The 27,093-nt window shown below is 36.2% G+C and overlaps 1 protein-coding gene across 2 annotated transcripts in view; it reads right to left on the bottom strand.

Moving 5' to 3' along the window:
- PDE3B (phosphodiesterase 3B) overlaps positions 1–27,093 on the bottom strand; it is a 170,288-nt gene that overhangs the window by 12,268 nt on the left and 130,927 nt on the right. For both annotated transcript variants that reach the window (XM_082628663.1, XM_082628664.1), the window contains exons 8-12: positions 20,621–20,772; positions 19,404–19,541; positions 18,300–18,411; positions 16,766–16,879; positions 3,255–3,454 (exon numbers count right to left, since the gene is read on the bottom strand). In XM_082628663.1, the coding sequence (XP_082484789.1) occupies positions 3,255–3,454; positions 16,766–16,879; positions 18,300–18,411; positions 19,404–19,541; positions 20,621–20,772 (716 nt within the window). The remainder of the gene's footprint in view (positions 1–3,254; positions 3,455–16,765; positions 16,880–18,299; positions 18,412–19,403; positions 19,542–20,620; positions 20,773–27,093) is intronic.

The raw sequence follows: 27,093 nt of genomic DNA, 5'->3' as shown, positions 1-27,093 counted from the left end.
TTTGATCAGGAGGAAAAGGAGAAAAATGTACTTGTTTAGTCACCATCTTGATCTATATTTGGGAGGACAAACATTTATGACTGTCTCAGATCTACAATTCTCAAAGTTTTGTTTACTTTTACCCCAAATCAAAATATTCTACAAACTCTAACATCTCAGTCACTAATCTCCATCTTTCAGCCAACTCTTCATTTGGAAATAGCTCAGAAATCTCTTAGAATTTTAATACTGACATCCCTCTAGGATAAAGCTGACTAAATGTTTCCCCTTCTCTCATGGCAAGGATTCAAAATAATCCTCCTAAGTCTTCCCACACATTTCTCTTACCATGAGAATGAAGAATGCTTGATTCAGTTGGTAGTATTATACACTATTGTCCCTTTTTTATCATACACCAGAGCAATAATATCTTTCACTATTTATGGCCTGATTAGACCTATTGAGCTTCCTAAGATGAGAGAGACTGCTTTATTACCTAATAAACAGGTTAGGCCTCAGGCTTTCACAAAAGAGTCCTTATCTCACAGACACTAGCTGAAGAAGGTCTCAAGAATTTCATCACTTTGGGAACAACGGAGTATATTTCAGACAAGCTTAGCGGTCCTGCAGAGCAAAGAAATTAGGGATCCTTCAACATTCAACAAATTTTTACTGAATGCCTTCTGTGTGCTAGGCACCATTCTAGGTATTAGGGAATAAAAGAGATAAAAATGCCCTCTTGGAAACTTATACTCCTCTGAGAGGCATGGAATAAACAAAATACACAAGCAAAATACATAGTATGCTAAATGACCATTGTTATGATCAGGGGAGGAACATAATGAGTGCCAGGGAGGGGCTTTTGAAATTTCAGGTGGAAGGAAGTGACAAAGTGAGCTATATATTGGGTTGGCCAAAAACTTCGTTAGGGTTTTTTGTAAGATGTTATATGAACTTGTTGGCTAACCCAATATATGTCTGGGGAAAGAGCACTCTGGGCAGAGAGAACAGAAACTGACCAGGTTCTTAGAAAGGGAGTGTGCCAGCACATAGAAGGAAACGGCAAGGAAGCCAGTGAGGCTAGATCTGAGTGAATTTAAAAAGGAGAATTATTGGGGGCTAAATCGTGTAGGGCCTTCTGAGCCACTGTAATGACTGTCTTTTACTAGGAGTGAGGGCTTGGAACAGAGAGTGATGGAATGCATGTTTTAACAGGGCCACTCTGGCTGCTATGTGTTGAAACCAGACTAAAGGGGAGCAGGAAGTAAACAAAGAGACTAGGTAAAAGGCTATACTTTTTCATAGCTGAACTCTGATCAATTTCCTTTCCAGTCCAGCCCTTTCCATTGCTTCATCTCTTGGCAGTCCTTAACAATGAGAATTTAGAAATAACACATAATTACTGATTGTGTCCAGACTTCATGTTTGTATTTTGATCAGGACAACAGTTTTGAGTATACAACTTATATAAATTACATTCATGTGTCATTGTTTTCAATTATCTGCATGCAAGACAAGTAACACTAGAATTCACTAACTTGTAATATCCTTGAAGAAGAGGTAATAAACAAGTCTGACTCACCTATACTCAAAGCTAATAAAGAGAGAATGAAAGCAGAGGGTGGAATAGAATAGTAAATAATTCCTGTCTACATGATATCTGATTCAGTAGAAAACTTTCCAAATGTTATCTCTTTTAGTCATATCAGGTACAGATTTTGAGGTTCAGAAAGATAAGGGTTACTTGCCTAATGTCACACAGCTAATAGTAGGTAACCAGAAATTAAACTCAGGTCTCTCAATCCGAAGACCAGTACATTTTCCACTGTGCCACTACTGCCCAGGTCTGTGACTTGCCATAGGACTAGGTTTATGAAGTGCTAGGCTACAGAAAATGGGCATCTGATTCTTGCAGAATGGGACTGCAAATGAGGAAATGTGTTCCTTAGTGGGAAATTTCTCCCAAAGCAATTCTTAGAAAGTGGAAAAATATTAATATCTAGATTGAAATTCATTTAAAAGTTACCTGTGGAAATCATGAGCTATGAGGAGATGAAGTCTAACTGGAGAAAATGAATTATATAGCACTTTTAATCTTCTCTCTCTCTGAACCCTATTCTTGTTCTGGGTAGAGAATCTATCTCCTATATTTTAAGCAGTGGGAGTGTGTGAGAGAAATGAGAAAAGGAACACAGAGAATGGCTATAAAAGATGAAAGAATCAGAACTGAGTTTTGAACATAGAGCAACAAAGTGAGGAAGTAAGATGAATTCAGCAAACAGTCATTGACAACTTGCTCTTTGTAAGGCAGGCAGGCAGAAATACAAAGCTGACATTTCAGGAATCACCAGCCTAAACAAAAATTCACAACCACACTAAATTCTGCTTAAAACCAAGTATAGTCATCCCTTAGCATCTGCAGGGAATTGGTTCTAGGACCCCTGCAGATGCTCAAGTCCCTTAATAAAATGATGTAGTATTTTCATATAACCTATGCACATCCCCTGTATACTTTAAATCTTCTCTAGATTACTTATAATACCTAATACAATGTAAATAGTTGCCAGTGTGCAGCAAATTCCAAGTTTTGCTTTTTTTGGAACTTTCTGGAATTTTTTAAATTTTCAAATATTTTTGATCTGCAGTTGATTGAATCCATGGAGGCAGAAACCCTGGATATGGAGGGCTGACTGTATTTAGTTCCAAGTCCTAATGTTTAAAGTCATCGCAATTACAGTATCCGTTTGTTGGGGACTCCTACCTCTTATGCAAATTATGACCCTAAAGGAATCTTGCACCTTATCAGCTGTACTGAATACAAAAATAAGGTACTAGAAGATTTTTTACATACATGAATATAGGCAGACCTAAGAGACTGCATATTATGGTATGTTTTAGAGGAAAAAAAAGAGGACAACAACAAAAACAATAACAGTTCTCAGTCATTATAGCTTTTAGGCACATGAAGGATCTTGCTACAAGGAAGAGTAAGTCTTACATCTAGTCAAAGTCTTATCAATTTGATCAAAGGCAAAGATATTGACAGCGAAGACTCCAGAATTTCATAAAAGTAGCGAATTACTCTTTCAGGAACATTTTATTTATTTTCCAGTTGAAGATTTTTCCCTAATTCTTCAGCACATGTCATATCACTGCCGTGTGTTATTATCCAACGGCCAAATGATTCAATTGAAGAATGGTTTACAAAGGGAAATACAGTATGGCTGTAAAATTTCAGAATCACTCCTTAAACTTTCTGAAAAAGTAGTTCCTACCTGAGGGGCATTTGTAGCCACTAGAAATGCATTTGTCCGCCCTGGGTGGTCGTAATCATGCATGGCAGCTGCCACATACAGAGCCATCAATTCCAATGCAGGAATGTTTGAAGACAGGCAGCCATAGCTCTCATCTGGAATAGAGCAACTCCTCGAAAAAATGTAAGCAATTCGCCCAGGGTTAATTCTACCGTTAGAATCTGTGGAACAAACAAAATAACCCAGCATTACACATAATATCCTCACAAGGAGGCTAAGGAGGAGATTCCCATAGGTAATATGATTATTTATCTTATTTGTTGACTTACCTAAGAAATAGACTCTATTTATAAACATGGACATAAAATAGTATACTATTTCCAACATACATGCTAATAGAAAGGAACAGTGTTAAACACGACCCTGAAGTCACTCACTTTACAGGACATGACAGGATTCTCATGATGCTCTGTTACTCAAGCTAGTGATAATTTTTAAAAACCTCTGATTGATAGATGCGCCACGGCTTCAGTAGGGACCGCTCCTCTCGAAGGGTCTGAGCCTTGCCAGCCCCTCCCCCAGGAGACCGTTGCAGTGGGCCAGCCCCTGCTCTTTGGTAACCATGTGTGACCGAAAGGCTGTGATCAAAAATGCCGATATGGGCTTCCCTGGTGGCGCAGTGGTTGAGAGTCTGCCTGCCAGTGCAGGGGACACGGGTTTGAGCCCTGGTCTGGGAAGATCCCACATGCCGCGGAGCAACTGGGCCCGTGAGCCACAATTACTGAGCCTGCGCGTCTGGAGCCTGTGCTCCGCAACAACAGAGGCCGCGATAGTGAGAGGCCTGTGCACCGCGATGAAGAGTGGCCCCCGCTTGCCACAACTAGAGAAAGCCCATGCACAGAAACGAAGACCCAACACAGCCATAAATTAATTAATTAATTAATTTTTTTTAAGTGCCGATATGTCGGAGGAGATGCAACAGGGCTCAGTGGAGTGTGCTACTCGGGCGTTGGAGAAATATAATATAGAGGACATTGTGGCCCATATCAAGAAGCAGTTTGACAAGAAGTATAACCCCACCTGGCACTGCATCGTGGGGAGGAACTTCAGTAGTAATGTCACATGAAACCAAACACTTCATCTACTTCTACCTGGGCCAAGTGGCCATTCTCCTGTTCAAGTCTGGTTAAAAGCATGGACTGTGCCACACACCCAGTGATCCGTCCAAAAACAAGGACTGCAACCTAAATTCCAAATACCAGAGACTGAAATCTTCAGCCTTGCCTAAGGGAACACCTCGATCTTTATTGTGTTGTTTTGTACAGGGCATTCTCTGTACTAGTTTGTTCTGGTTATAAAGCAATTAGCAAAACAGCTTATATTTGTATTTTCTATTCCATACCTCTCTGCCCCATGTTTTTTCTCTTCAAAATCCATTCCTTTAAAAGAAATAAATGTGTTGGAGAAGTGTGCATTTAAAAAAAAAAAAGAAGCCAAACCTCTGATTTTCTAAACATTTGTTATTTAATGGTTAGATATAATGGCCGGGGTAACAGGAAAAACCAACCTAGAGAATAACATTTCATGAAATAGTATAGAGACTTAGGAATTTAATATATTAACAAAGTAAGCTATTCAACATAGATGCTTTTCAAATCTTATCCAGATAGATTACCTTTCATTTGTAACCCTGACTACAACCCTTCTTCCTCTTCTTTTTCCTTCCATGAAGCCCCTTATAAAATACTGTAAAGAAAAACTATGAAAACTGAAAAGGCATGGAAAACTGAGGAATGACTCAGTCAATATAACTCTTTTTATCTTCTGGTTAGAAACAGTGTTTTCACTATCAACACTGTGCTTTTGGTGTCCTTAATATCTTACATTTGTTTCTTCCTTTTTTTGTAATTGGCTGGCTGTCTCCATTTAGATAGTCACGAGATTGTTTTTGCTAAAGTGATCTTCAAGTATTAAGAAGAAAATAATAAACTATATTGAGAGTAGATAGCAAATAAAACCACAAAGATATTAGAGAGATACTAAATTTCATTGGTGTGTTCACCAGTGGAAACTCAGAATAATGTCCTGGCTTGTTAAAGTCCAAAAGGACTTTATCATAATTTAGTTCACTCAATATTTGCAATCACAAGAATGTTTTAACATAATGACTTTAACAAACACTATTGATAATTATAAAGATACCTAATTATTTTCATGCTGTTTATATTTTGTACCTAAATTGAGTTTTAGAATTACCCACACTAGAGCTACTTTAAAAAATAATTATAAAAAGTAAAAACAAGACAGTTAAATGTATGGATAAAGATATATTTAATTCTGATAAGATTTTAATTACCAATATCAGAGTCAATAACTTCAATTTTCCTGCATTATATGTGTTCTGTATTTCCCCTAGAATTTAAAATATATACATAAAATATCAAAAATGGCAAAAAAATCCTTTTAAACTCAATAATTACTTAGAATTGACATATTAGGATCTTAATACATTAGTTTGTATATATTTAACATGAAATTAGTATAAAAAAGAAAATAGATGGCAAGGACAACTAAACATAACTACTGTAGATCCCATTTAAAAGGAGGCCTCACAGGACTTCCCTGGCAGTCCAGTGGTTAAGACTTTGCCTTCCAATGCAGGGGGTGCGGGTTCAATCCCTGATCAGGGAGCTTAAGATCCCACATGCCAAAAAACCAAAACATAAAACAGAAGCAATATTGTAACAAATTCAATACAGACTTTAAAAATGGTCCACATCAAAAAAAAATCTTTAAAACATTAAATAAATAAAATAAAAGCAGGCCTCAGTAAAAGGCATCCAGATTGAAAAGGAAGAGGTAAAACTACCTCTATTTGTAAATGACATGATTGTATACAGAAAAATCCTAAAAAAAATCCACTGGAGAACTTAGAACTAATAAATGAGATCATAAAGGTTGCAGGGTACAAGATCAATATGCAAAAAATCAATTTTATTTCTTCATACTAGGGATGAATAATCAAAAAATGAACCCAAGAAAGCAATTCCATTTACACTAGCATCAAAAAGAATAAAATACTTAGGAATAAATTTAACAAAAGAAGTGTAAAACCAGTATTCTAAAAACTAAAAAATATTGTTGGAAGAAATTAAAGAAGACTTAAATAAGTAGAAAAATACCCATGTTCATGGTTCAGGAGACTTAATATTGTTAAGATAGCAATACTCCCCAAAATGATCTATGGGGTTCAACACAATCCCTACCAAAATCCCAGCTGGCTTTTTTGGTACAAGAGATATATAAGCTGGCCCTAAAATTCATATGGAAATGCAAGAGAGCCAGATTAGCCAAAACAATCTTGAGAAAGAAGAATAATTTCGAAGTTTACTACAAAGCTTTAGTAACAAAGATTGCGTGGTACTGGCATAGGATAGACACATAGATCAATGGAATAGAATTGAGAGTCCAGAAATAAATCCTCATATATATGGTCAATTGCTTTTGGACAAGGGTGCCAAGACCTCGTTGAGAGCCAACTATGCCCTGCGTGATGCAAGGCACTTTCATACATGTTGTTTCATTTAATGCTCACATCTTAAAAGGTAGAAACTGATTTCATAACATTTAAGAGCCAACCATGTACAGAATATATAAAGAAATTTTTTCAACAAATGGTGCTGGGACAACTAGATATCCATGCGCTTAAGAATGAATGTTGAACCTCTTCCTTATTTCATCCCCCCAAATTAGCTCCAATGGATCCTAGACCTAAACTTAAGAGCTAGCTATAACTATGAAACTCTTGGAAGAAAACATAGTAAATCTTCATGACCCTGAGTTACACAAACCCTTCTTAGATATGACACCAAAAGCATGAGTAATGAAAGAAAAAATAAGAGAAATTAAACTTCACCAAATTTAAAGCTTCTGTGCTTCGACAGACACCATCAAAAAAGTGCAAAGACAACACACTGTGAGAAAATAGCAAATCATAAATCTGATAAGATACTTGTATCCAGAATATATAAAGAACTTCTACAACTCAGTAATGAAAAGACAAATGACCAAATTTTTAAATGGACAAAGGACAAAGAAGATATACAAATGGCCTATAACAACATGAAAAGATGCTCAATGTCATTAGCTATCAGGGAAATGCTAATCAAAAAACCCACAATGAGATACCACTTCACACCTACTAGAATGGCTATCAAAAAGATAGATAATAACAAGAAATGGCAAGAAATTGGAACCTTCATATGTTGTGTGTAGGAATGTAAAATAGTGCAGCCACTTTGGAAAATAGTTTGGCAGTTCCTCCAAATGTTAACCACAGAGTCACCTTATGACCCAGTAATTCCATAAAACTAGGTATATGGCCAAGAGAAATGAAAACATATACCCACACAAAAGCTGGTAGAATATTCATAGCAGCATTATTCATAACACCCCAAAAGTGGAAGGAACCCAAATTTCCATCAACTGCATATTGACTGGTAGAAGAGTGAGAAAGAGGCAGAAAAAAATGCTTAATATATAAAATAAATATCAATATATATCAAAGCAATGAGGAAAATACATGGCTATTATAGACTTCATTTCTGTGACTGGTCACATAGCTGTGTTTGGGATATAATCATTTTCTTATTTCACTACCCATCCCTCATTCCCTTTTTGCTCAGCCAGCATCTCTACTGATTATGGTTCTTTGCCCAGTGGGATGAATACTTTTGGGGGTCTATACTATTAGTGACCCTTATGGCACTGGATTACTGCAGTTTTTCATTATCTTTTGTCACTGGACATAGGAGTACCAAAAAGGTCAGAGAATCCGCTGGGTTCCTAACATACATCCTCCCATGTGTAGTAGGAACCCTATTTTTTCTTGATAATGAGGATCAGACAGGATCAATCACCTGACCTTGTACAGAATCCTCCTCCTGTCTACTGGTTCAAAGGCATGGAGAACACAAAGTGGCCAGATGTCAGTCTCAGTTTACAGTTTCCCTTTTATGTGTCCTCTATTGAAAGCACTTTTCCTTGGGAACTAAGGTGTGTAAGCCAAGTTTTTGTTTGTTTTGGTGGGGGTGGGGGGAGAAGCAAAAATTTTCTAAGTGGATCATTCGAGGTAACAGAAAAAACCCTCCTAATCCCACTCTTTGATTCACAGATTTGTGTATTCTTGGAATAGGAGAAATGGTACCATATACTGGTCACTGGTTCAGAAAATAAACCACATTTTGTGGGACAGCACCTTAGCCCCACAAAATGTTTTCACCTAACAGGTGCCCCAACTGAGTCTTCAATATGTCATTCTCTCAGGCCAGCTGTGGGATGATAAAGTTCATGAAAAGATCAGTAAATTCTGTGGGCATGAGCCCACTGCAACAATCTTTTGAGGTAAAAATGAGTTCCTTGATATGTAATATTGTATATAATAAGCCAATGGTGAATAAGGCATTCACTAAGTTCATAGATGGTGATGGTGAAGCACTATAGACAGTAAAAGTAAATCCATACACAGAGTAAGTGAGAACAAAAGCTGTCTCTTCTATAAGACAAGGGATCCAATATAATCAACCTACTACTACCAGATAGATGACTGGATGTTCCCCTAGGGAATGGTGCTATATCAAGGGCTCACCACTGGTTTCTCCTATTGCCAAGCTGAGCACTCAACAGAAGCCAGGGTCAGTCAGCCTCAGTGAGAGGAAGTCCATGTTGCTAAACCCATATATAATCTCCATTCTTGCCATCTTGGCTACTGTGTTTATAAGCCCATCAAATGAAAACTGGAGTAGCTAAGGAAAGAGTCTGATTGATAATCAAGAGAAGAGGTCATTTTGACTACTTGATTATTGAGAGCCTCTTTTGCAGGGAATGCTCTTTGGGAACTGTATTATTCAGGGTTGTACAGAGAAGCGGAACTAACAGTGTGTGTGTTTGTGTGTGAGAGTGTGTGTGTGTGTGAGAGAGAGAGAGAAAGAGAGAGAGATTTTAAGGAATTGGCTCATGCGAATATGGAGGCTGGCAAGTCCAAAATCTGCAGTATGGGCTAGCAGACTGCAGAACCAGGTAAGAGTCAATGCTGCAGTTCAAGTATGAAGGCTGTCTGCAGGCAGAATTCCTTCTTTTTTGGGGGAAGTCAGTCTTTGTTCTATTAAAGCCTTCAACTGATTGGATGAGGCCCACCCACATTATGGAGAGCAATCTGCTTTACTCAAAATCCACTGATGAGTTAATCTCATCTAAAATACAGCCTCATGGAAACATCCAGAAAAATATTTGACCAAACGTCTGAGCACCATGGTTCAACCATGGTTGACACATAAAATTAACCATTACAGTAAGCATTCACATGGGAAACAAATATCCTCCACTCTGAGAAGTCTAGCCACAAATCTCTTTCCCAGAAATCCTTATCACCAATTTTCCAATCTTTTTCCTTCTAAAACTCTAAGTATCCAAGCAAGCTATTACCCATGGGCCATGTATCTGTGTAGATCCTTTCTCCTGGTCATCTCTCTCTCTAGGCCAAATAAACAAGCAGATTTACTGCTTGATGTTCTGCCTACTGATTGGATTTACCTTCCCCTTTTTATCCTTAAAAAGGGTACCTACCTTTGAGAGTCTATAAAGCTGTAGTCATCCACTTTCAGGAGGTACTGACTGGTATATGGGACAAAACAATCTATAAACCAGGTCTTTTCTCCTTCAGTCAACTGGTCATGGGTAATTCCCCATGAAGCCATATGGATTAAGGAAGAGTGCCAACGTATTAGCAATAGCTGCCATAGGAATCTGAGTTCATATTTGGAGTCTCCTGTTCCTTCAGGGGCAGCTCAAAACTAACCTTGTATTTAATATTTCCTCTTGATGATTGAGTGCTACTGTACATGCCAACTTTAGGAGAGTCAGAGGGCCCAAGTTTATGACAGGCAGGTCATGTGGTAACTTAGTGCTCATGGTCAAATATTCAAACTCTATCAGAGCCCAGTAACAATCTAGCAGCTGTTTTACAAAAAGAACAGTTATCCGAGGAAGAAGGATGGGCACTGCCTCAAAATCCTAAGGATTTATACTATGATTCCCTTGTAGTGATCTTCTGTAACTCCACAGAGGATCCCTACCTGCCAAAGACACTCTGAAAACTGCTGGATGTGTTGAGGGTCATATTGCCAAGTGTCCAAGCAGCTTACACTACCCTGAAACTGCTTCACATGATTCTCCTGCTCTGAGTTGCACACAAAATTCATAGCCTTACAGTTCACGGGTTGGAGCAGCAGTACTGAGATATTGTAAATTTGTCTTTAGAATCCAAAGAGCCCTCTAGGTAGAGAATTCAAAATAATTGTCCCTAACCTTGGAGAGGATACCTCAACATATCCTAGACCACCAGATTCCTAATAGCTTCACTGAGGTAGCAAATGTCTGAATTTTTGTGCAAGTTCTCTCATTTCTCTTCCTCTGGCACTCTGATCAAGGTATCTAGGATATTTGTTACATCTTGCACAGTAGAGCGCTATTCAGCATTATCTGGTCATTATACTGGACCACTTTGATACCTTATGGGACTAGGCTAGATTATAACAGAATGGGAGACTTGACATAGCCCAGAACTAGGATGATGAAAGTGTACTGCTATGCCTGCCAGGTGGGAAAGTAAATGTCTTCTTGTGGATTTTGCTAACAGGTATAAAGAAAGAAACATTTCACCAGATTAACAGCTGTGTACCAAATAGGATGAGTTGGGTTGACTTATTCAAAAATTCATATCTGGAACAGCTGTGACAACTGGAGTCACCACTTGATGAAGTTTAGAATAATCCACTATCATTTTTCAAGATCCATTCATCTTGTGTAAAAGCTGAAGTACCACAGGTCAAATAGCAATGTGATGGAAATCACCACACCTGCATTTATTAAGTATTTGATGGTGGCACTAATTTTGCAGTCCATCCAGAAATAAGGTACTGCTTTGGTTCACTATTTTGCTAGAATGAGGCAGTTTCAGGAGATTTCATTTGACCCCTCCTACCATGATGGTCCTCTCTGCAGAGATCAAGGAATTAATGGAGGGATTCTGCCAGTTGCTAAATATGTTTATTCCAACTCTGCATTCCAAAAATGGGTGGGTTCAGGGAACTACCACTATGAGATGGACCCAGGCCAAAAGTCCTTTTATCATCTAAATTCCGTAAGCCCCTACTATGATTGGTGGGGCAGTGTGGTAGTTTACCCTCCAGGAGTTAGCATTGCAATGTATTACTCAACACTGATGAAGGGGGACACTTCTGAGGGACATGGTTAGGTATGGGTGGGAAGACTACATGATCAACCCATTTCAACATCCTATCAGTGTAAGCCTTTGAATTCCTTCCTCCACAGTATATCAGAGAGTTGTGACACCTCAATTTCTCTTGATGCCTAGATTTCAGACAATGAATGGAGCAAACTGTTAGGGCCACTGCCAAACACTCACACTAATGCCCTGAATTAATGCCCTGAATCCAGAATCTCTAATAGGTACACCTATATCAATAAATTCAGAATGATCAACCATTACCTTCCTTTCCCTTGCTGTAACACTTTAAATCCATTCCCACATATGTTCCTCAGGTTTCTGCCAATATAAATTTAGGAAATTATTCTGGTGTTCAAACTTAGATCCTGGCAGATATGAGTTTAATTATGGATCACAAAGAAATGAGAGGTGGTGGGACTGGATTTAGAGGTGAAATAACATTCCCCTACAAGTCAAGAATCTCAGGTGAGGTTGTTACAAGGTCTTCAGGCAACCAACACAAGAAGAAATGATTGTTTCTCAGCAGGGAGGTACAGCAAGATTTGAGGGGTTCAGGGTAATCAGATTTACTGAAATCTACTCAGATATTCCCCTTCCAGTTATCAGGGTCCTTTCTTTCCCAATCGATACCGTAGTTCTAACATAAGAGGCTTAGCGAGGCCATGAACTCAACTTGAATTGTATTTCAGGTAACTTCAGGATCAGACTTTGGATTATGTTTTCAGAAGTTATGATCCTACAACTATAAAAATTAAGGAATCTTTTAGCTATCTGGTTCTCTAACCATTCATTAAAACTCTAAATGTGTCATTTCATTTCTTTTTTTTAATTGAAATATAATTGACACAAAGCACTGTGTAAATTTAAGGTATACAAGGTGTTGATTTGATACATTTGTATATTGCTATATGATTACCACCCGGAGCATTAGCTAACACCTCACTACACCACATAATTATCATTTCTTTTTTGTGGTGAGAACAATTAAGATCTAGTCTCTCAGCAACTTTGAGCTTTATAATATAGTACTGTTGACTATAATCACTATGCTGTGCATTAGCTCTCCAGAACTTGTTTATCTACTAGTTCCAAGTTTGTACCCTTAAACAACATATCCCCAATTCCCTCACTCATGGCCTGTTTTCACAAGTTCAACATTTTTAGATTCCATATATAAGTGATATTATAAAGTATTTGTCTGACATTTCATTTAGCATAATGCCCTCAAGCCCATCTGTGTTGTTGAAAATGGCAGGATTTCCTTCTTTCTCATGGCTGAATAATATTCCATTGTGTGTGTATACACATACACACACACACACACCCTTTCTTTATCCATTCATCCATTGACAGACAAGTTATTTCCATGTCTTGGCTATTGTGAATAATGATGCAATAAACATGGGAGTGTATATATCTCTTTAAACTTCTGTTTTCATTTCCTTTGGATATATACCCAGAAATTGCTACTTCATATGATAGTTCTATTTTTATTTTTTTGAGGAATCAAAATCTCCATACTGTTGTTCACAATGGCTGAACCAATTTACCTTCCCTTCAACAGTGCACAAGTGTTCCCTTATATCCACATCCTGCCCAAGACTTACCTCTTGTCTTTTTGATGACAGCCATTCTAACAAGTGTGAGGTGATATCCCATTGTGTTTTTGGTTTTTGGTTTTTGTTTTTTTTTGCAGTACGTGGGCCTCTCACTGTTGTGGCCTCTCCCGTTGCGGAGCACAGGCTCCAGACGCGCAGGCTCAGCGGCATGGCTCACGGGCCCAGCTGCTCTGCGGCATGTGGGATCTCCCCGGACCGGGGCACAAACCCATGTCCCCTGCATCAGCAGGCGGACTCTCAACCACTGCGCCACCAGGGAAGCACCCCCATTGTGGTTTTGATTTATATTTCCCTGATGATTAGTGAGGCTGAGTACCTTTTCATGTACCTGTTGGCCATTTGGATGTCTATTTTGTTTCTCTGCCCATTTTTAAAAATTGGATTGTTTTTTGGTTATTGAGTTGTACAAGTTCTTTATGTATTTTGGATATTAACCCCTTACCCAGTATATGGTTTGCAAATATTTTCTCCCATTCTGCAGGTTGCATTTTCATTTTTTAAATTGTTTCCTTTGCTGTGTAGAAGCTTTTCAGTTTGATGTAGTCATACTTGTTTTTTTTGCTTTTGTTGCTTATACTTTTGGTGTCATCACTTTTTTTTTCTATTAATTCTCCATTGCAATCAGAATAAGGCAGCGCATCCCATAGTCCTTATAGTCTTTGTTTCTACCACAATTTTACATTTCAACAGCTACTTGGTCTCCCAAAGAAAGCTTTGTCTTCTACACATACTTGATTCCATAATATTGTGTATAAGGACTTATAGCACTGCTAGTAAGAACTCAGGAGGAAGTAAAGTGCATGGAAGAGAAAACAGGCATTGCCTTAGGGAATACTTAAATCATCTTGAACAGGCTGATGGTAGAAAACTGCTGTCAAGGACATTGCCAGTGAGGGCTCAGATGAACCCATAATTGGAAACTAGAAGAAAGGGGATCATTGTCAATATAGCAGCAGAAAGCTTAGTCGAATTGTGTGCTGCATATGTGGAATACAAAACTTGTAAACAATGAACTTAGATATTTAGCTGAGGAGATTTCCAAGGAAAGTATTAAAGATATATAGCCAGGTTTCTTCCTGTTTGAAATAAAATGCAAGAGAAGGGGATTCCCTGGTGGCGCAGTGGTTGGGGGTCTGCCTGCTAATGCAGGGGACACGGGTTCGAGCCCTGGTCTGGGAGGATCCCACATGCCGCGGAGCGACTGGGCCCGTGAGCCACGACTACTGAGCCTGCGCTCCGCAACAAGAGGCCGCGATAGTGAGAGGCCCGCGCACCGCGATGAAGAGTGGCCCCCGCTTGCCACAACTAGAGAAAGCCCTCGCACAGAAACGAAGACGCAACACAGCAAAAATAAATAAATTAATAAAAAAAAACTCCTACCCCCAACATCTTCTTTAAAAAAAAAAAAAATGCAAGAGAAAAATGAGGGAGAACTGTTAAGCAAAACAGGTCCAGGGCTTGATAATTTGGGAAATTCTCAACCTGTTCAGACTGCAAAAAATATTAAAAATAGGAGATGCACTGTCAGGAATGTGTACACTGGACAGAAAACCAACATTGTAGCTGCACCACTTTTTGCTAATTCTTTTGAAGGATGAAAAGGTCAGGGTCTGAGACAGACTTGAAGATGCAACGCTGATGTCTTTGAAGAAGGGGCTGTGAGCCATGGAATGCAGGTGGCTTGTAGAAGTTGGAGGGGGTAAGGAAACATTCCATGCCATGCGGCATGTAGGATCTTAGTTCCCCAACCAGGGATCGAACTCATGCCCCCTGCACTGGGAGTGCAGAGTCCTAACCACTGGACCGCCACGGAATTCCCCAAATTTGTATTGTTTTAAGCCACTAAGTCTGTGGTAATTTGTTACAGCAGCAATAGGACACTAATTCAGATTTTGGCACTTGGAAGTAGGGTGTTGCTATAACAAATACCTAAAAATGTGAAAACAGCTTTGGAATTGGGCAGTGGGAGAAGGCTGGAAGAATTTTGAAGAGCGTGATAGAAAACAATAAAAGATATTAATCAATATATTCAAGAAGTTCAGTGAACCCCAAATAGGATGAATATAAAGAATATCATCTAAGTGCATCATAGTCAAAATGTTAAAAAAAAAATAGCAAAGAGAAAAGGGACATAATACTTTTAAGGAGAGATAAGACTTACGACTGATTTGTCAACAGAAACTATAGAAGTCAGAAGGTGAACCCAGAGGTATCTACAAATGTGCTGAAATAAGAAAACATTATTCTAAGACAAAATAAATACATCTATAGGGACTTGCCTGGTGGCGCAGTGGTTAAGAATCCACCTGCCAATGCAGGGGATATGGGTTTGAGCCCTGGTTTGGGAAGATCCCACATGCTGTGGAGCAACTAAGCTCGTGTGCCACAAATACCGAGCCTGCGCTCTAGAGCCCGCGAGCCGCAACTACTGAGCCTGCGTGCCACAACTGCTGAAGCCCACACAGCTAGGGCCTGTGCTCCGCAAAAAGAGAAGCCACTGCAATGAGAAGCCCGTGCACCACAACAAAGAGTAGCCCCTGCTTGCCCCAACAAGAGAAAGCCAGCGTGCAGCAATGAAGACCCAACGCAGCCCAAATAAATAAATAAATAAATAAATAAATAAATAAATAAATAAATAAATAAAAATACATCTACAAACAAAAAGGCTGAAGAAAATGATCTCTGATGGAAGCACAGAACTACTGGAAGGAAGGAAGAGCTCTACGAAAGAGTATGGATGGCAGACAAAAATGAACCAGTGACATAAGGCAAATCCATCAAACAATGGCAGTACTTTAAACCACCAAAGAATGTAAAGCAGTGGCTAAGGCTAGATCACATTTACACTGATTAGTACGGTAATATTTCTCAGGCATTTGTAACTGAGCAAATTCTGTCCTGATTTGTGTGTGTGCGTGTGTGTGTATTTTATTGGAGCATTTCTCCTTTTTCTTAATTTTTTAAAATTTTGGCCACACAGCTTTTGGGATCTCAGTTCCTCCACCAGGGATTGAACCCAGGCCACGGCAGTGAAAGTGCCGGATCCTAACCACTAGACCACCAGGTTATTCCTGTCTCCCCTCTTTTATAAACTAGAATAAGAAAGCCATGAATGTTATAATTCATTATATTTGTATAAATAGTTACATTTACGAGGAAACAAAATTTGAATGTTAACAAGTTTTTTAATATCATTATTTAAATACTTATATGAAGATTTTAAACAGTCCACTTTTGTTGGGAATGTCATATATTTTAAATTTACATGATACACCTAAAACAAAAAAACTAAGAATTGAAAGAAAAGCAAAGAAATGATTATCATAATATTCAGGATATTGGCTACCTCAGTGAAGAAAGCAGTACTGTGGGACACAGAAAAGAAACATGGTAGATTGAGTAGTACTGAATCTTAACCTCACTTTTAAGATGGGTAGTGGGTTTCCTAATTTGCATGTCATTATTCTTCAAAATTTACATAGTCCTTTATATATACCAAAGTTTACTTAATAAAACTTTTAAGAGAACAGAGATAATGAAATGAGACAGTCTGATTTATTATTCCTAATCAAATAATTAAAGGAAAGATTTATAGAAGGAAGTACCTGTTTCATTTCCTGCTCCATGATCATTGTGGATCTGCTGTAAACCAGGAATTGGTCGTGTTGTCAGATACCAAACAGCATGTAGGACATCTGTGGCATGTATACGATTGTGATCTAAAGTCACCAAAATGTTTTATAAAAATGATCATTCTGTTATTTTTAACATAGGACATTTTAAAAAGTACTTTCTAGTCATACTGTATCCTCATACATAAAATATATGGCTTAGAATAATTTCCAACAATTATGTTTTTGTTTCATCTTATTTTGTAAAAGTTTATCGATGTGTTAAAAAGTTTTCCTTTAAAAACTTTCACATATACTATGAAAACATATTAAAGGAGTCAAAGAAAAGGCAGCATTACCAGGGCTAATTTACTTAAGGTTGCCTTTTTTTTTTTCTGGCCAGTCTGAAAGGCTTGTGGGATCTTAGTTCCCAAACTAGGGTGGGTCCCTGCAGTGAAAGTGCCAGTGGAAAGCCCTACGGTTGCTTTTTTGTGGCTTTTAAAAATATGCAAATAGTGTCTCGGTTATGGAGACCCATGTTTGCAAACAAAACAATTTCTGCACAAAGGCACATAGAACAGTTAAAAATTCTGGATACTTGGACAGCCGCCTCACCAATAGATAAGAAATAACTCTCTCTTAGGCCTGCTATAAAGATTACATGTTAAAAGGTATATACCTTTATATAAACATCCAGAATAGTGTCTGACATGTAGTACATGATCAATAAAACACTTGTTTACTGAAATACCACTATATGAAAAGGCAAGACCTACAAGTGAAACCCAGCTTTGCTATTTCCAGTTTTATGATCTTCTGAAACATCCTTCTGAATTTTTACTTCTCACCTGTAAAAGGTAGATAATACAACCTTTCCAACAAAGATTAAATGAGATAACCTTTGTGAATCTAATGATTATAGTCATAGCAAAACAAACAAACAAAATTATTCCACAAATCAGGACACAGTTAAAAAATGAATTCTATGGATAAATTTTAAACATTTTAAAGTAAAGAAATTTATGAAACTCATGACTTAAAATTACCAAATATTTGAAAAGGTACTCATACGAATAATTGTTAACATAGAAAGATGTATACTATATTACATGAAAAAGCAGATTATAAATAGGTATTATGATTCACTTCATAAAAAATAAGTATGTATAAGAAAAAGTCTTGAAGGATATGTACCAAAATGGGTTTTTTTGGTTTTTGTTTTTAATTTTTTGGCTGCACCACTCGGCCTGTGGGATCTTAGTTCCCTGACCGGGGATCGAAACCGCACCCCATGCATTGGGAGCATGGGGTATTAACCACCAGTCCTCCAAGGAAGTCCCTTACCAAAATGTTAACAGTAGTCAGTTAACTCTGGGTAGGAGGATGTAGATTTTCTTTTTAAATTACTATTTTCCAACTTTTCCAAACATGCAATTTTAAAAGTGTTTAAGGGACCCTCTGAAGGGAATTTATAAAGAATTTCAAAACCAGTATTATTTCAACTTAAATAATATATTTTAATACTTACAAGGAATGTCTCGATAACCATTTTCTAATGCACAAAAGTAGTTCATGAATTGTAGAGTAGGAATTTTAAATATCTCCAATAAGCCAGTGTCTTGAAATAGGGTATACATAACCTAAATGTCAATTAAAAGAAAGTTCACTTTAAAAATCGGAATTTCTATTTCTAGTTGAATGTTTTTGTAATTTGCATTTGGGAAAGTTAACCACGTATATTCCTTTAACTTAAATAATTTATTAAAAACTTCCCTATAGTGAATTCTTTCTGAAATATGAAAAAGGAAGATACCGCCCTAAAGCCCTTGAAAACCATAGAATGATTATCATATCATGTCCCAGTTTTGAAATTTTTCCACTCTTCCCTTTAGCTTTTCATTCACAATTTATTGAAAGGCATATGAATTGTATTCTATTCTAGTCCTAGGTGTTAAAAGAAGTCAGAACAATATATTTATCACATTTCTGTCCCTAAAGAATTCAATGTGATAAATCGTGTGTCCTCCACATAATTTATCCTTATGTTCTCGCATTTCATAAATAAGATACTTTGGAGTTAATGAGAGTAATATTTCAGGAAGGTTAATCTGATGCTGCTGTGTAGACCCACCAGGAAGAACTTTGAGTCTGGGTGGTAAAATGGAAGTATTTTTCCATGGTTCTAGCATGAAATGGACCATTTGGCCTTGGGTAAAGCACAGGGAGGACCGGTGAAAAAGATGAAGCATAAGTTTCAGTCCAAAGAACTAGATCACCTTTCATGCCCTTTTCAACCTCAAGATTTAATAAAAAGAAAATCTTTATTACTTCTTTAGTGTAAATTAAATCCCATTATTATGGGCAAAAAAACTACTTTTCATATAAATATATATAAAATTATGAAATACTTTATATACATAATAATATATTCATTTATATATGTATATGGGTTTATATATCCAGGTTTCTCTTTTCAAATTTTCTATTGAAAATTTCATTTGTGAAAAAAATAATTCAATGAACAATGTTGAACTTGTACCTAAACCAATATTATACATCTTTAGATTTTGCTTTTTATAAAGAATCAAGAAAAAAGTAACTTATAATAAAGCAGTAGGGATTTGAAACAAACCTGACTGAGGATCCTTCCTGATTTCTCTCCCATCTTTTCTACAAGTTCAAAAATTTGAAAATTCCAGTTACTCATACTTTCTATTAATGAGTCATAATCTTCTATTAAAATCAGGTCCCGTGATGCTTCTTGTTCAATCTGTACATGTAGGGGGAAAAAAAAACCAAACCAACTTAACCTTACTTTTTATAAATATTGTTAAATCCACAGCTAAATGAGAACACTTAAAAATGAACACTATAAAAATGGTCAATATTTTTTTCTATAATGGTTATTCTCAAATATAACCTGTACTTCCTATTAATTCTCTTTGTAGAATGTTATCTTCAGACAAATATAAACATGTTTTCTAGGCATCAAAAGACTTATTGGTCTTTACACTACTTTTATAAATAAAACTATTATATTTCCAAAACACTACACAAATCTAAAATCCATTATTTTCATTTTGGAAGTTACAGGTATCAAAGGATAATAGATAGAAACTTATATCCTTAAACTGACATTTATTACTAGGATAACTTCCCAAAAGAAATGGATGGATTTTTTTTCCCTAAAAAGCTTAGATTTTGAACTTTAAGAACAAAAAAAATATTAAGAACAAACCCCCCCTACAATTATAAGTAGGTTATTTTCATTGTTTTTAATAACTATGCATGTACTTTATTTTTTCATATTTTAACACATACAATGAAGAAAAAATCAGCATAGAAAGTAATATATTGACTATAAAACCAAATAAATGTGTTCATTTTAAAATGAATGCAGTTAGTTATTCTAGGCTGATGAGTTTAAAAGTAATTATTTTTAACCCAAGGTTTTTTCGTTTTTTTGTTTTTAATTGGGGTATAGTTGATTTACACTGTTGTGTTAGTTTCAGGTGTACAGCAAAGTGATTCAGTTATACATATACATATATCTATTGTTTTTCAGATTCTTTTCCCATATAGGTTATTACAGGATATTGAGTAGCATTCCCTGTGCTATACTGTAGGTCCTGGTTGTTTATTTTATATATAGTAGTATGTATATGTTAATCCCAAACTCCTCATTTATTTAAAGAAACTCTATTTTCAGGTGTTAATAGTGATTTTTCAGTAAAAATTTTTTTAAAATCATTATATTAAAAACCTTGTTCTGGGCAAAAATAATAAACTTAGTACTAACTAATAATATATTTCACCTTAACATAATCATATTGAAAGTTTATCTTTTACATTTGGTTGCTCTTCATTCTGTGCCTCTTCTTTTAGGTGATTATCACCTTCCCAAAGTAATTTTCTGCAGGCTTTGTTCTCTGTTTCCACTTCTTGTTGAGCTTCCGTAAGGTTGAATGATGCTTTTGAGAAAACGGTATTGTCTTCATCACCTTTCAAAAAGTATTTAAAGTAATAAACAAGAATAAAACATGTCCTATATGAGCAGTTTTATAAGAAAAATTTGTAAAAAAGTATTCAGATAAATTGAACCATACTGGTATTCAATCTAAATTAATGACACAATTAAGTTGTATCTTGCTGGACCAGTTGGCCCAGGTACCTTGTGCTCAGGCAATATTTCACCTGATATAGCTACTCATGGATGAAAGAGAGGGTGGAAATTATTATAAAAGTGAGAAACTGAAAATGTCAGTCCCTCCCAATAGGATATTTTTTTAAAACCAATTTCATGTAAACTACTTCTAATACCTGAAATTGTTTGAGTTTTGGATATGAAAATTCTAAACTCGTAATTATGGATGAGATTAAGGCACATCTAAAAATTAGAACAATGTTATGAATTGTGAGTTGTTTCTCTACCAATGTGATTAATAATACTCTTTTTCCCAAATTACATGGAAAAGGGAAGCAACATTGGTAGCTACATTTCATTCACTCATATGCAAAAAAATATTCATACTCATTCTATTTGTAATATGCTAACCAGGAAACTTTCCCAAAACACATCAACAGTAGAATAAATAAACTGTAATGTATTCACACAATTGAACACTACAGAGCAAACAGAAGAAACTATAATCACATGCACCAATATGGATGATTTTTAAAAATACAATGTCAAGTGAAGGAAGCCAGACACAAAGGTATATACTCTGCAATTCTCTTTATGAAAAGTTCAAAAACATATCAAAATTGACACACATGAGTATTGAAAGACAGGATAAACATTATCTTTGGGGGAGATTCCTGGAAGCAGGGATGAGAGGAGGTGCTGGTAATATTTTGTTTGTTGATCTGGGTGCTGATTACATATGTATATTAGATGTATGAAAATACATCAAGCCACAAACCTAGGATTTATTTATTTTTCAATATGGAGGGATTTTTTTTTAAATAAAAGTGTTTTTAAGAGTACTCATTCAAGTTGACTTTCAGAAGAACTAGGCTGGTTGGTTGGTTGGTTGGTTGGTTATTTCTTTCTATTGATGTCTAGTTGATTTACAATGCTGTGCCAATCTCTGCTGTACAGCAAAGTGACTCAGTTATACACACATAGACGTTCTTTCAGAAGAACTAGGTTTAAATCCTGATTTTTGTACTTAATAATGGCAAGCTTTTCCCCCTGTAGAATGTGGATAATAACACCTATTTTACTAGATGTTACACATAATAGGTGATCAATAACTGTCAGTCAAATCTGAGCCTAACACACTGAATATACTAAAAAATCATTAACTGATCACGATCAGGAAGTATTACTCTTTGGAAAATATTACTTTTCAAATGTTTCCAAATGAACATACTTTAAGAAAATTTAAAAATTCAGATTATTCAACTGTTCTTGGTAAGTTAAGGCACTAACTACAATTATATTCTAAAATAGCTGTCAATCCAAAAATTGTTGACATTTGAAGTACATGATTTACTTTTTAATGATCTAAATTCCTAATAAATATATCTTACAGATAATAAGAAAAACAGATGAAATAAATATAGCAATTTCTTCTCCAAAGATGTCCACAGTATTATCTCTTATCCCACATGCCTTCTTTTGAAATGTATTCTTATTGCTCCATCTAGAGAGCATTTATTTCCCACCCCCTGGAATCTGGACAGGCCACATGACTGCTCTGATTAACAGAATATGACAGAAATGACAACTTTGTCTGGTCTGGGTTGAGCCATTAACTGGACTGGCAGCTTCCATAGCCTCCTCTTTTGGCCTCCAGCCAAAATGCTGGAAGAAGACCAGAGAGAGGTCATATTTAAATGGACTGGTCAATAGCCAGCAGACACATGAGACATCTTGGAAATTCAGTCCAATCAATCCTTTGTATGACTGTCACCCTTGCCAATATCTGACTGCAATTACATAACAGCCCTCAAGGGAGAATCTCCCAGCTGAGACCAGTCAATGCAAAGAACTGTGAGAATTAATAATCTGTTGTGGTTTCTAAAAGGCTTTATTGAGTATAATTACATGCCATAAAACCCACTCAGAGTAAGTACATAATTCGATAATTTTAGAAAATTTAGACTTCTGCAATATTCATGACAATCCAGTTTTTTTGTTTGTTTGTTTTTTTGGCCCAGAATTTTTGTTATTATCATCATTATCTTCAAAACACCTGATTGCTTTGGTCTTTAGATTCAAAAAAGTCTTTTTTTTATTGAACTATAGTTGATTTACAATGTTGTGTTAATTTCTGCTGTACAGCAAAGTGATTCAGTTATACATATATATATACATTATATTTTTAATTTTTTTTATTTTTTGGCCACACTGTGTGGCATGCAGAACCTTAGTTTCCTGACCAGGGATCGAACCCGAGCCCCCTGCAGTGGAAGTGTGAAGTCTTAAGCACTGGACCGCCAGGGAAGTCCTACATTCTTTTTTAATATTCTTTTCCATCATGGTTTATCATAGGATATTGAATATAGTTCTCTGTGCTGCACAGTAGGACCTTGTTGTTTATCCATTCTATATATAATACTTTACATCTACTAACCCAAACCTCCCACTGCATGTCTCCCCCAAACCCCTCCCTCTTGGAACCACAAGTCTGTTCTCTGTGCATGACAGTCTAGTTTTAGAACATTCTCTTCACCTCAAAAAGTACCCTTATGCCTATTTACAGTTCATCCTTATTTTCACCCCAGGCAACTGATATTCTGATTATTGTCTCTATAAATTTGCCTTTTCTAGAATTTCATATAAATAGAATCAAACAATATATAATCTTTTTAGCTTAGTTTTTTTCACTTAGAATAATGTTTGGAAGTTTATCCACGTAGTAGCATGTATCAGCAGTTTGTTCTTCTTTTGTTAAACAGAATCCCATTGTATGGATATACCACATGATATTTATTCATTTACAAGTTGATGGACATTTTGATCTTTTCCAGTTTAGCACTATCATGAATAATTATGTCATAAGCATTCATAAGCCTGTCTTTGAGTGCTCATAAGTTTTCTCTTGAGTAAATTCTTATCCATGTTACTGCTGGGTAATATGGTAAATTTATGTCTAACTTTTTTGTTTGTTTGGTTTTTTTTGGCCGCACCACACTGCATGTGAGATCTTAGTTCCCCAACCAGGGATCAAACCCTCACCCCCAGCAGTGGAAGCGCAGAGTCTTAACCACCAGATCACCAGGGAAGTCTCCATGTCTACCTTTTAAAGAAACTGTCAAAATGTTTTCCAAAGTGGGTTTACCATTTTACAATCCCATCAGCAATGCACAAGTTCCAATTTCTCTGCATCCCTGCCAACACTTGGTATTGTCTGTCTTTTTGATTATGGCTATTCTGGTTTGAGTTTACTGGTATTTCACTGTAGTATTAATCTGCATTTCCCTAATGACTAATGATGTTAATTTTTTCATGTGTTTACTACCCATTCATTTATATTCATCATATCCTCCACCAAAAGTCTTTCACCAAAATATCTAAAGTCTTTTTCCTGTGTTTTAATTGAGCTGGTTGACTTACTATTGAGTTAAAGAGTTATATGTCATGGTTATAAGACCTTTATCAGATGTATAATTTGCAAATATTTTCTCCCAGTCTGTGGTTTGTCTTTGATTTTCTTATTGTTGTCTTTTGAAGTGGAAATAAGTTTTGAAATCAGGTAGTATCAGTCCTCCAAATTTGTTATTTTTCCAAATTGTTTTGGCTATTTTAGGCCATTTGTATTTCCATGTAAATTTTAACACCAATTTGTCAATTTCTACCAAAATAAGCCTACTGGAACTTGACCAGAATTGTAATGAATTTACAGATCAATTTGGAAGAATAGCCTGTTGACAGTACTGAGTTTCCCTATCTGTTTGCTATGCAATGCCTCTCAATTTATTTAGTTTCTTTAACTTTTCTTTAATTTTCTTTCTTTAGTTTTCTCAACGTTTTATAGATTACAGTTTATAAATCTCCTAATTCTTTTGTTAAATTTATTCTAACTTTATTCTTTTTGATACTATTATGAATGGAAACATTTTCTAAATTTCAATTTTTGATGGTTCATTTCTGGTATATAGAAATACAATTGATTTTGTACTTTGATCTTGTGACTTTGCTAAGCTTGTTTATTGGTTCTAATAATTGTGTGTGTGTGTGTGTGTGTGTTTGTGTGTGTATTTGGAATTTTCTACAAATGGATCTGTGAATAAGGACAGTTTTATTTCTTTATTTCCACTCAGATATCTTTATTTTTTTATATTTCTAGAAATTTTCCTGGCTAGAACCTCCAGTACAATATTGAATACAAGTGCTGAAAGCAAAAATCCTTCTTATTCTTTTTTTTTTTAACATCTTTATTGGAGTAAAATTGCTTTACATTGTTGTGTTAGTTGCTGCTGTATAACAAAGTGAATCAGCTATACATATATATATATCCCCATATCCCCTCCCTCTTGCTTCTCCCTCCTACCCTCCCTATCCCACCTCTCTAGGTGGTCACAAAGCACCGAGCTGATCTCCCTGTGCTATGCGGCTGCTTCCCACCAGCTATCTATTTTACATTTGGTAGTGTATATATGTCAATGCCACTCTCTCACTTTGTCTCAGCTTACCCTTCCCCATGTCCTCAAGTCCATTCTCTACTCCGAGTCTTTATTCCTGTCCTGCCCCTAGGTTCTTCAGAACCATTTTTTTTTTTTTTTAGATTCCATATATGTGTTAGCATACGGTATTTGTTTTTCTCTTTCCGACTTACTTCACTCTGTATGACAGACTCCAGTTCCATCCACCTCACTACAAATAACTCAATATCATTTCTTTTTATGGCTGAGTAATATTCCATTGTATATATGTGCCACATATTCTTTATCCATTCATCTGTCGATGGACACTTAGGTTGCTTCCATGTCCTGGCTATTGTAAAAAAATTCAAAAAGAGTCATGTCCCTTCTCTTATTCTTGATCTTAGGGGGAAAGCATCAGTCTTCCTCCAGTAAGGATGATGTTAGCTCTGTGTTTGTTTCAAAGATGCCCTTTATCAGATTGAAGGACTTCTCTGATATTACTGGTTTGAGTGTTTTCATCATGAAAGAGTGTTGGATTTTGTCAAATGCTTTATCTGCATCTAGATAGATTATCATGTGATTTTTCCCCCTCTTTAATGGGGTGTATTACATTGATTAATTTTCAAATGCTAAACCACCCTTGCATTCCTGGCATAAATACCAATTGGTCATGGTATGACATTTCATCTGTTGCTAGATTCAGTGTGCTAGTATTTTGTTAAGGATATTGGAAATGTTGGTCTATAGTTTTATTTTCTTGTGATGCCTTTGTCTGCTTATAGTATCAGAGTAATACTGGTCTCATAGAATGAGTTGGGAAGTTTGCCCTCCTATTTTTTGGAAGTTTGTGAAGGATTGGTCTTCGTTCTTGTTGTTTTTTAGTCCTTTAAAATGTAAAACCCCAAAACTATTAAATTGTACACTATAAAAGGGTGAATTTTAAAGTATGTGAAAGGATTGATATGCACCTGTAACCCCTGAAAGGGCCTATTTCTGGTTTACCTTTATTCTTAGGATGCAGTACTGCTGAGTTTACCAAGTTACTCCTACCACGGCAAAACTTCAATTCCAATCTTTGTCTCCCTAGTCCCATGAAGCTACCAAAGGGACTGCTCATTCTATCAGTTACTGGCCCCTCTGGAAGCAGCGAACACCCTTTTGGTAGCCCCAAACTTGAGACTCACTTTCTTGGATTTCTGTCCTCCTCCAGGTCTTATGCTGGAAATTCTGAGGAGCTTGTTAGTTCTTCAATGGCTTGAAGCAGACTTTTTTGTTGTTGTTAATAACTTGTAACTTTTCTAGCTACCTTCAGGGGATATGATGGTCTGAGTTACCTAGTTAACTATTAGTGGACACTTGAGTCATCAATGTTTTAAAGTTATAAAACAACTATAACTTTATCACTAACAATATTTCTTGTTTGAGGGTATGTTTCAGAATAATATAATTAACTAAATTTTAAAACAACTCCTTTGTGTAATTATTTAAAAATGTATGCAAACCCTTTTGAGCTAAGATTATGCAATTTAAATTTCGAGGTTAATATAGTTAATCTCACTATTTATGAACCCTAGACGTAACATAAGACTATATTCATTCGTACAGCACATTTCTACTCTTCAAAATACTTTCACCATTTATTATTTATAATTTGCTAATAACTCCTCTGTGAAGTAAAAAAGATTATAATCTTCATTTTAAAGATGGATAAACTAAAAAACTCATTC

This window comes from Mesoplodon mirus, assembly GCF_964341445.2.
Source record: "Mesoplodon mirus genome assembly, chromosome: 7".
Classification (NCBI taxonomy): Eukaryota; Metazoa; Chordata; class Mammalia; order Artiodactyla; family Ziphiidae; genus Mesoplodon; species Mesoplodon mirus.
The sequence above is the reverse complement of the archived record's forward strand: the minus strand, read 5'-3'. Positions and strand labels throughout refer to the sequence as shown.